The sequence below is a fragment of the Pseudorca crassidens genome, chromosome 10, assembly GCF_039906515.1.
Source record: "Pseudorca crassidens isolate mPseCra1 chromosome 10, mPseCra1.hap1, whole genome shotgun sequence".
Classification (NCBI taxonomy): Eukaryota; Metazoa; Chordata; class Mammalia; order Artiodactyla; family Delphinidae; genus Pseudorca; species Pseudorca crassidens.
This window is the reverse complement of record NC_090305.1, coordinates 65,641,112-65,652,183: the sequence shown is the minus strand read 5'-3', so window position 1 is coordinate 65,652,183 and position 11,072 is coordinate 65,641,112. Positions and strand designations below refer to the sequence as shown.

The 11,072-nt window shown below is 51.3% G+C and overlaps 1 protein-coding gene across 13 annotated transcripts in view; it reads right to left on the bottom strand.

Annotated features, from left to right (window-relative positions):
- Window positions 1-11,072, bottom strand: part of LARS2 (leucyl-tRNA synthetase 2, mitochondrial) — a 282,370-nt gene that overhangs the window by 4,535 nt on the left and 266,763 nt on the right. For 7 of the 13 annotated variants that reach the window (XM_067754086.1, XM_067754093.1, XM_067754082.1 and 4 more), the window contains one exon: window positions 6,114-8,081. The exons of 3 other annotated variants lie outside the window; for them this stretch is intronic. In XM_067754086.1, coding sequence (XP_067610187.1) covers window positions 7,902-8,081 — 180 coding nt within the window. In that variant the 3' untranslated portion in view covers window positions 6,114-7,901. Of the gene's footprint in view, window positions 1-6,113; window positions 8,082-11,072 lie in introns of those variants that run through there. 3 more of the 13 variants (XR_010946973.1, XR_010946974.1, XM_067754083.1) reach the window with 1 other exon arrangement.

Here is an 11,072-nt window from a genome sequence, read left to right as displayed (position 1 = left end):
GTGTGGCATGTGGTCTGTGTGGTGTGTGTGTGTCCCACATGTTTGTGTGTGTGGCGTGTGTGTGTGGCATGTGTGTGTGGCGTGTGTGGCGTGTGCGTGTGGTGTGTGTGGCGTGTGTGTGTGTGGTGTGTGTGTGTGTGGTGTGTCGTGTGGTGTGTGTGTGTGTGGCATGTGTGTGGCGTGTGTGTCATGTGTGGTGTGTGTGTGTGTGTGTGTGTGTGTGTGTGTGTGTGTGTGAGGTGGGATGGGGTGGGGTGGGGGTGTTAAGCCTCCAGGACCAAAACAAGGTGAAGCATTTAGGGCTGTGTCACATTTCTACCGTTAATGAACAGCTCTGACCCTTCAGAAACAGGAATCTGAAGAATTTCCCAGGTTTCCAGCAGGGCATGTGGGAAACCTGCCTTTCCTACCTTTTAAATTGCCCCACATCTTCCAAACCAGCAAAACACTCCAAACTGTCTGCATTAATCAATGTGTGAATCTCACGGAGGAAGAAAGTGGGGAGAACTAGAGACCAATAAACGGACCTTTGGAGTAAAAATCAGTCATTTATAAAGTGGCACAAAGCAGATCTGTGATTTCATACATTTCTGGAGTGAGGCCTGGAGCCCAGGACAGAGCGCAGGGCCGGCATCAGCCGGCAGGCGATGAATGAGTTATTTCAGAGCCACTGTTGGCAGCATTCACACACTTAGAAGGTAAACAGTCGTCACTCAGGAGATGCCTATATATCCAGGTGTCAGCAGACAACTGAGATATTTAGAAGATAACAGATTTACACAGACAGCCAAGAATTTAAAAGCAAAGATTGTTCAGGTGGTGGAGGCAGGTGGCTGCCCACCGAAGATTTGGGTCCCCCTTCCCTTAGGCAGAGTTGTTCTTGGGAAGGGGCTGCCCAGCCGGGACCACATTTCCCAGCTCCCTGAGGCCAAGAGAAAGTGGGCAGAAGCGATGTATGGCCATTTCCAGACCCGGCCCATGAAAACCACCTTATGAAATTCCACCTCTCTCTGCCCATATCTGAGGGCTGGATATCAACGTCCAGGGTAACTTGAGAGCCAAGAGGTGAAGGTGGTGGAGGTTCCTTCAGCCTGGGTCCCTCCATCAAGCTGGAATGGGATGGAACAGGATCCCTCCCTGCTCCCTTCTCCAGAGGATTAGACTTAGGGAATGAGAAATAGTTTGCTGAGTGAGTGAGCCCACTGTGGCTTAGGGGTTTATCTGTTATAGTTACATTAACAGCTGATAATTTTTGAAAAATTATTGCTCAAGATGATTGGTAGACAATCAAGATACTGGCAGACCACTAAGGTGTTAGTGCACAATTAAGGGGTTGCAGGTAATCATGAGGTAACTTGTAACTGAGGTCTACTGCACTCACTAAGAGGGGAACTGACTCCTAAGATGTTAGTAGTTGTCTTAGTTCTGGCTGCTCTAACAAAGTACCATAGACTGCATGGCTGATGAACAACAGAAATTTATTTCTCACAGCTCTGGAGGCTAAGTCTGAGATCAGGGTGCCAGTTTGGTCGAGTTCTGGTGAGAACCCTCTTCCGGGTTGCGGACTGCTGACTTCTTCTGTCCTCACGTGGCAGAACGCAGAGGGGAAGCAAGCTCTGTTGTGACTCTCATGAGGCCACTAATCCCACCCACAAGGGCTGCACCCTCATGACCTCACCTAGTTACACCTCCAAAGCCCCACCTGCTAGTATCATTTGGAAGTACGATTTCAACATATGAATTTTAGGGGGCTACAAACATTCAGGCCATAATAAAAATCAATTAAGATATTACTAGAAAGCTAACATGTTATCTGATAACTAACAGGTTAACAGACAACTAATCATGGAGATACTTGGTGACATCCGGCTTTTCAGCCTATTTCCACGTGGTGGCTACCTTGTGTCCTGCCCACTGACAGCGAGCCCCCTGGGGAACCCACCTCGCAAAGCCCCACTGGCCCACCCTGTCCCTGTTTCTATTGGAAGGGAGCTGCCTTTTCCCTGATGAATGACATTCCAGGTTCAGTGAATAATAGCACCTTTTGGGTGGCCCCGCCTCCCTAGTTGACCCCACAGTGTCCACTATACCCTCTGGACACTCGGCCCTCACCTCACAGTGTCTGAGGAAGGGGATCCCTGCCCAGGCCCGGTTCTTCTCCTGGTCCTGAGGCAGCCCATGAGGGTGCAGCTGCAGCAGGTGTGGCAGGTGAGTCCAACTTTAGAGGGGGCTGGGGCGAACCACCCCTAAGTAATCACAGATGAGGTTCTTCTGTGGGCAGAGGAAAGGATGTTCTGGGGAAGACACTGGCCCAGCCGCTGTGAGGCCAGGCAGCTCTCACTGTGCCCACAGGCCCAGGCCAGGTCTCCCCTTCCATGGAATTTTCCTCGCAGTATGTGGAGTAGAGCAAAGTTGACCCCCTGACTTCTAGGTCTCACTGATGGGCCTCAAAGGTGAGGGCTCCCTGGGAGTGGTCAGTCCCAGGCTCAGAGAGAAAGCCCAGACCTCTCCCTGGGCACCAGGGAGGTGCTCACCCAGGTGTCCTCAGATCAGGAAGTGTGGGCTTGGCAGGTTCTAGGGTACTCTGAGAGCCAGAAATCAGGGCTGTCTTGGAAAACCCAGGAGGTTCAGGGCTGGTTTGCATCAAGGCCTTTGGGAAGCAATGTGGTGGAGTAGGGTCGGAATCACGGCTCTGCCAGCCTCTCATGTGGTCTTGAGCTGGGCCCCTTCTGTGGTAAGGCTCTTACAACAGGGCCTGGCACATAACTAGTCCTCGGTAAGTGGTAAATGTTATTATTGCTGCTGATATCGGGGCATCTCAGGCATCACTGGGTGTCTGGCACGGGCCTGCTCTTCCAGAAGCCAGACAAGAACTGGAATTCAAGTTCAGGGCTTGAGGCGCATGGAGGTGAGTCATGACTGTTGGGTTCCAGGCGCGTGATTCCAGCAGGCTTGGCTCCCCACCCCCGCAGGGCCTTGTTACCCCTGCATCCGCTCCCTCACGTGGGCAGACGCAATGAAGATCTGGAGTGAGGTCAACCGTTCTGGATGGCTGTTGGCCCCACCCTGGGATCCGAGGCTGCTCCCCACAGGACTGGCCCTTCCTCAGCCGTTCCAGGCTGCCCCCTCCCTGCCAGCACTGCCTGCCCACCCATCCTTGGGGGGGGGGTTCCTCCTTGCTCATTGTTGGGTCACCCCAGATTCCGATCTCCAGACTCATCAGCTTGGATGAGAGCCTTTGGCCGCCCACCCTCTGAGCTTCAGACAGGGACTCAGCCCATGAAACAGATGTTTTCTGCTTGCTCTTCTCACAGGAAGAAACGGAGTACAGACTCTACTCATTTTGTCTACCCTGATGGTTTCCACAATTAAGAATATTTACCTCCTGAGCTAAGTTTTGCCTGGCGGTACCACCAGGCTTTTCCTGCAGGGTAGGGGCAGGGGCCCCTGAGTGGAATGAGCACAGAATGGGGGTCAAGATAGTCCATCACTTACTGTAGGACCTTAAGCAAGTCACAGCCTGTGTGAGCCACGGTTTTGTCATCTGCAAAAGGGGGAATGATGCCTTCCAGTTTGGTCTCACCCACTGCCTTGAATGCAGCAGCACTGCCCGGAGCCACCCAGCCCAGGGCATCAAGGCAGGCCCAAGGCAGCTCAGCTTGTCCTCACTCCATCCTATGTTCACCCGCGTCTCTTGTGACTCTGTGTCTGTCTAGAGCGTTTCCTCACCCACAGACTCGCTGCTTCTCAGGACTCTCACCTTCTCTCCTTGTGGGGGTCGCCTTGGGTGCTCCACCGGGTCCTCCTCACAAGCAGGGGTGCCTGTCCCCAGCTTCCGTGCATGCTGGCTGCCGACGGCTCAGCTGTGCTCCTCTGTGGAAACCTTCCCTGAGCCAGTGGGAGTCCCTTCATCCCAAGACGCCCAGGAAATTACTAACTATCCCCCTCCACCTGGTGTTGGCCCACAGCCAGTGATGGACAGATTCAGGGTACAAAAGCCCAGCCCCCTTCTTTAAGGAGTGTCTGCGGGGAGGTGAATCATGAGTGTGGGGCTCCAGTCTGCAGGGCCACATACATGCCAGAGCTCCAGTTCAGAATTCCCAGGAAAGAAAGAACAAGAGCTGTATTTCCTCCCAAGACACCCCACTTCTTCCCTCCCGGAAGGCAGGTTGGGGCTGAAGAGAAAGCATGAGCTGTGAACAGGAAGGCAGAACTGGGGCTGAATCCTGGCTTGAGCAGCTACCAGTGGCATGATGTAGGTAATCTGCTATACTTTTCTAGGCTTCAGTTTCCTTCTTTATAGGATGTGGGTCATAATTCCCACTTTGTAGCACTGATGTGAGGATTTAAGAGCACCAGCAAAACCCCTTGCACGGTTCCTGGTGCACAGAATGACCTTGTAGACTTGTCTGCCTCCTTCCCTTTCCTCCTAGGCTGAGAAACACCAAGAAGGCAGCTGGTGGTGGAGGCCAGGGCAGCTGGTGCAGGAACCATGCCCTCTTTGGCCCGAGTAATGGCCAACTGTGGCCCAGCAGAAATGTCATCAGCCCAGTTGCATGTTGCTGCATGTCCGTGTGCACTAGTGGCCTCATAACCCTGACTTGGGCTCAGTTCAGGAATCAAACCACCTGGAAATGAAAACCAAAGCCAACTTCGGATCCTCAGCTTTTGGTTTGGAGGCCATCTTGTCTGAGCATCGGCCTGCCAAGAAGCCTGTGGGCCATGAGTGGCTTGCAAGGATTTCTGGTGGACTTCTTTATGTGGCCACAAACCTCTAGCTCACACCCCTGGGCCATCTGCCCCCAGCAGCCTCAGGCCATCAATCAGTAAACCCCAAGCCAAGGCAGCAAAGGCAACAGGAATAATGGCCACTCCATTCAGTCGCGAGGCTTCCCTAGTAAGCCCCAAGCTTCCAGCCAACATCTCAATTTTCCTGACTTCAAGCAAGATGGGCAATTAGGTGAGGGGACTGGTAGGTACAGTGGATGGCATAAGGGGATTTGGAGGCCAGAGGACCTGGGTTTGGATTCGGTTCTTCTACTTAGCTGTGGAAACTGAGCAAATTACTGAACCTCAGAACCTGGGTATCTTCATATTTATGAGAGAATTATTCCTTCCCTCTAGGGTTTTAGTGGAAATTAAATGACATAATGCAAGTGAACTTGTTGAGTCCAGTTTTTGACCTAATCAAGGCAGTTAATAAAGGACTGAGATCATTTCCCACCCCAGGGATCAGATTTTTCTGTTCAATTTTTCCATTACACCAACCATCTCAGTAGTACCAATGAGCTCTTGTTTTTAAAAGTTTTATCCTCTTGGAGAAAAAGGTCTCCAAAGACGTGCTGGTTAGTCCAGTGGCCTTGAGGCTGGACTCGCCCATTGCTCTGGCCAGATTATGTGCAAAGGGCTCCCTACACTCATCTTGTTGACAGACTCAAGACCACTTACGTTACTTCTGGAATAAACAAGACAATCAAGCAAAAACACTCACTCGCCTCCTTGTACCAAATATCCTCATCCATTCACTTATATTTAATCCACATTTGCTGGTACATGGAATTGGATTGTGTGCACTCAAGTCAGCTCTAGGAACGTCTTAAACATTTGCTCCAGAGTTCCGGCCCCTGCCTTCCCTTCTGGTCCTAGTCTTTCCCAGCTCTACTTCATTGTGTTTTGGTCGTTACCAAATTCATCCCAGTTAAGCTGAAGGTTAGGGAGAGAAAGGACTAGTTAGACATATGGTTCAAATGCATCAATTAATCCGGTGGTTTTCAAACTTAGCTGTCCATTAGAATCACCTGTGGAGCTTTTAAGATTTCCCAGATGCCCAAGTGCACTTCAGATCAATTAAACCAGGATTTCTGGGCATGGGGATCAGGCAGAATATTAAGTTTGAGCCAAGTGACTTAGTTGCTGTTACTAACGTTCCTGAGTCAGTATGGTCTACCATGTTCTGTAAGTCCCCCATGCATCCCACTTTATAACAGTCCACGTGGAGTCAGGCACATAGCCAGTGCTTCAGATGACGATGGAATACCTCAATCTGTTCCTGATTAACTCCCAGAATTGGAATATGGTGGCTATTCCAGGATCACACATATGTCCCAAAGTCATACATGACAAACATTTTATTCCATTAAAAAAAGTCATCTGTTAACTGCTGAAGTGCAGGGGACCACATCTGAGGCTACTTCAGAAAAAGGCATCAGAGAATGAATACAGATTTTCAGTGTCACAGAATGGCTAGATTCTCCTCCTCCCTAGATTCTCCTCCTCCTCCCCCTATTAAATAGTAATCAGTGGCTTAGGCCAGTTCTGGTAAGAGCACCTGATAGCTGACTTCACAGAAACCCAGGATCACCCTAATATACAATGACACAGGGTCTCCCTGGCAGCCAACTGCAGTGGCTCAAGCACAGGAGGAGATGCCTGGGTGGCATCAGTCCCACCCCCTGCGGTGGACTTGCTCTTCCTAATGACTGGCTCTGCGGGCCACATCCATGGCAGCATCACCATCTGCGGCGCACATGAGCAGACTCCCTGTTGAGCTGCAGCGGGCTCCGAGATTGGTTCCATCCGAGGCTGGAACCAGCTCCGTTCCGCTTCACTTCACAGCAAATTTTACACCCTGAGGGAGTGGTTAGGAAGCGCTGCTCACCATTCACAGTGGGAAGTGGTACTTCGTCCAAGAGCCTGAGTACCAGGATCAGAGAAGGCCTGGCAGGCAAGTCCAGCTGGGCTGGGGTGGAAACAGCCTGCACGGCAGGGCTGAGAAGTGGTGGGAGTGCTGGCAGCCAGACTAGCCCTGCTTGCCTTTTGATTCCGAGCAACTTCTTCTTCTTTTTTTTTTGGCTGCGCCAGCCCACAAGATCTTAGTTCTCTGACCAGGGATCGAACCCGGGCCCACGGCAGTGAAAGCGCCGAGTCCTAACCGCTGGGCCGCCAGGGAATTCCCCCGAGCAACTTCTGAAGACCCCAGTGTCCACTCTGCATATGGATATTTGGACACGACCCAAATGGCTTCTCCATCTAGGCTGAAGGCGGGAGACAATCCACCACGATGCTGAGGCTCTGTCACCTGTTCAACAGTGACTGCCCACGCTGCTCCTCAGCCCCTGTGCCTCCTCAGTTTAGCCTTATGTTCCTAACACCTGCCTAAGGCAGTGCAATTTCTGGGGTCCAGAAGCTCCCAGGCTGCTCGAGAGGCTTCGTGCTCATCCTCACTTGCTTTTCAATTCACCTTCTCGCTCCCACCCAGCTGAATCTCTGGTGGCTTCCTATGGGGCTAGATGCTTCCTCCACCCTGCAATGGTGGAGGAAGGTACTGGGTCCCCACCCCACTTCACTCATATTTCTCCTCTGCCTCCACCCACCTTCACCCCTGCACCAGGCCACACCTCAGGGGCACCCTGTTGATGCCAGCCCGTCAGAGTGCAAAGGCAGACATTCAAGACATTGGGCTTGGGGCTTGGTGGCGCAGTGGTTAAGAATCCGCCTGCCAATGCAGGGGACACGGGTTTGAGTCCTGGTCCAGGAAGATTCCCACATACCGCGGAGCAACTAAGCCCGTGTGCCACAACTACTGAGCCTGCGCTCTAGAGCCTGTGAGCCACAACTACTGAGCCCGCATGCCACAACTACTGAAGCCTGCACGCCTAGAGCCCGTGCTCCACAACAAGAGAAGCCACGACAAAGAGAAGCCCGCATACTGCAATGAAGGCCCAACACAGCCATAAATAAATAAATAAATAAATAAATAAATAAATAAATAAATAAAATTTATGTATATATATAAAAAAGACATTTGGCTTTTTCCTGCCCCTGGGCCCCAGACTCCTTCCTTCATCCCAGACCTGGAGGAGGTGCCTCAAGCCCTCGTGGTAGCCGCAGCATCCCTGCAGTCACTCCTGTATCAGGAAGTTGATGAGGGCGGTTCGGGGGGAGAGGAAGGCCTTCTTGATGCTTCGCCCCTGTAAGAGCCTGACACCCAGTTCACTTTGGAGAACCAGTTCGTGGACTTTGTCCTGGTCCTGGGCAACTTGTTGGGGCACAGGGATTTTGCCGCAGGCTTTGTTGTTGATCTGAGAAGGTGAAAAGCCGAGACAAACAATGAGGAAAGTCCTGAGAGTGGCAGGCAGCCAGACATCAATACCCACTGCCCCTCAAGGGTACTGCTGCCTCTGTGTGGGGAAGGAGTACGGGAAAAGAGAAAGAAGAGGCAGCACCTAGCTTCCCGGAAGAACAAAGCGCACTTAGATGGGTAGGATTAACGCCTGAACGCTTTGGATAAGGAGAGGGAGAGGGCGCCACCCTGTACTTCCTGAGTGCTGCCCCGTCACAGCTGTGGTGGAAACTATGTCAAAAATCCTCAGCACGAGATGGCTTAGGCTGTATCCGGGGGTAGAGGGATTATTGTGTTACTGAAGCTCAAATCAAGTTTAGATCTGGCTACAGGGGGTGTCACCGAGGATTTACCTAGATCTCACGTGGACTAATTTCTGGGGTGTGTAGGCAACCTCCCTCCCTGATGACTGGCTCCAGAAGGGGGCGCTCAAGTTTGACCACCTGGAAGCTGGACCCACATCACACACAACTCTTGCCTAAAATGGGCCAGTATAGTTCTAGCCGTAGTGGTATTCACTGAATATTAGTTTCATAAGGATAAACTTCACATCAAATATGAACTGATACTGCCACCGAGGAAAGCGACACATGACCCAAATAGCTTCTGAACAGCCGTGCTTCAATTCCTCCATCCCATGGCTCCTGTAAGAACGTTTACGTTTTTTTCACGAATGCTCCTGTTTTTAACTTGGAAAATAAAGTCACTGTGTTATGAAAAATTACCAGGAATAACTTCTGAAGTTTCAACCCAAGCACATTATCCAGGATCCCTTAATCACCCACCTCATCTTTTCAGATTTCTGTAGAATTTAGTGGCATTCTTATGGGCTGCGTTAGCCTAGATCACTGGGTGGGAGACAAGTAAGACATCACCTCAAACAGCGGCTGCTTGACTTTAGAAAGGTCTCCCAGTCCCCATTTGGGGGCCTTGCAAGCTTCCGCCCCTCCAGCTTTGCCACCTCCACTTCATCGCTCAGCCTTGGTCCAGGCCTCTGCATTGTTCTCTTGGACTTTTCCAACAGCTGCCTGGAGGGCCCCTGGCCATGAGCACTATCCACCCGCCCCATCCACCACTACTCACTGACAGGAGCCCTGCAATGGCTAATGACAATAAAAGCTCACATTGTCTGAGTTCTCACTCTGTGCCAGGCACTGTGCTCCACAATCCACCTGAGTGAACCTGTTTATCCCCACCACAAGCCTGTGAGGTAGGTCACAGCCGTTCCATCCCCAATTCACAGAGGGCAAAGCTAAGGGATAGGAGGTGAAGCCACTTACCCAAGGCCCCTTTCCAGCAAGTGGTGGAGATGGGATGACCCCATGGACCCTCTCTCTTCCCTGTCAGCCCCCAACCTCTCGGGATGGAGTCTGGCCTTCTCTCCAGTGCTGCCCTGCCTCTGCCTCTGTTCCACCCCCTCCATGGCTCACGGTCCAGTGAGGACTTCCCCCGCCTTTGCTCCTTTCTCCACTAGGGAAATGCTGCTCCTCTTTCAAAGCCAAGGTCCACATCCCCTTCCTCGGATGCCTCCTCCAATCCCCCAACTGCCAGAGGCAGCGATGCTGATGCTAGCAGCATTTAATATTTACTGAGTGAGTTATTAAGCCCTGTTCTGCCACTGTTTCCTCACTTGTAAGATGGGGTTAGGCACGTATCTGCCTCGTCTGTGAAATGGGGAAAACAGCGGGGCCTGCTTCACAGGGCTGTTGTGTAGGGTTAATGAGTTAGTATCTGGAAAGTCCTAAGGGCAGTCCCTGCCTCTTAGTCGGTACTCACTGCGTGTTAGTGGCTTTTGTCATTAGTGTGTCCAGAAGCAGGCTAAGTACCTCCTGGCATTATCCCATCTAATTCTTTCAACAACCAGGTAAGGCAGGCCCTGTGTTTTCTAACTGAGGAAACTGAGGCTTAGAGAAATTAAGTATTTTGCAAAACTGAGATGGTCCAACTCCCAAGCTCTTACATCTTAACCTGGAGGCTACACAAACTCTCGGTGTGCATGACAATGCGTGTACCTCCCCAGACTGTCCCTCCTGGGTGCTGGGCTCCGTGAAGACGATGTAGTGCCTCTGGGCTCAGAGCACACGGGCACGGCTGAACTGAATTACACCGAGTTATACTGTTCTGTGTTGCAACTTCTATTTCTGGCCATGGCACCAAGTGAGATCACGTGGAGACAGAACACAGACCTTGACAGAAGTCCTGCCACATGGCACAGTGCCCCAACCCAGAGGTTCTTGAGTTGGGTGTACTTGCAGGGAGTCCTCCACACATTTTAAATCTTGGATTTTTATTTCAATGATAATCTGAAATTATTTTACCAATTATCAAACCTAAATTTCTTTTCTTCAGTGGTAATTTAAAATGGAAAGACATTTTCACAGATTAAAACTTCAGTGTCTCAGGTTGGTATTTCTCAGTTGCGCTGAGGATGAGTTCTTAGGGGTACACAGATAGTTATTTCTTAGAAACATTATTCAAGTTAAAGAAATCGCCTCTCTGTGCCACAGGCTGGTTTCGGTTTTGAGGATTTGGGGAAGAAGCCTAGCAGGGCAGCCTCCCTCCTCCCCTCCATGGAGGGGGGAGCAAATCGGAGGCAGCGAGGAACTAAGTGTCGGGGAGGTGGTATGGAGACAGAGCATCTGTGAAGGAGCCAGTCTCCTGGGGGCAACTGGCTTTCCCAACATGGATCTGCCCGCAGGGCCCAGGGTTTGCAGACGAAGCAGGTGGGGCCTGGCAGGCCCGGCTCCTGTTCAGCCCCTGGGTGATTACTTTGTGGTACTTTCCACAGTTTGCAATTATTTTGTTTATTTTTCTCTTTCCTTCTTCTTTTCCCCTATCTTTCCCACCAGGCTTTAAGCTCCGTGAGGGCAGGGACCCTGTTTTTTGCATTTCAGTTTGTGTCCCCAGAGCCTAGCACTGTGCCTGATGTATTGATAGCATAGGTAACTTG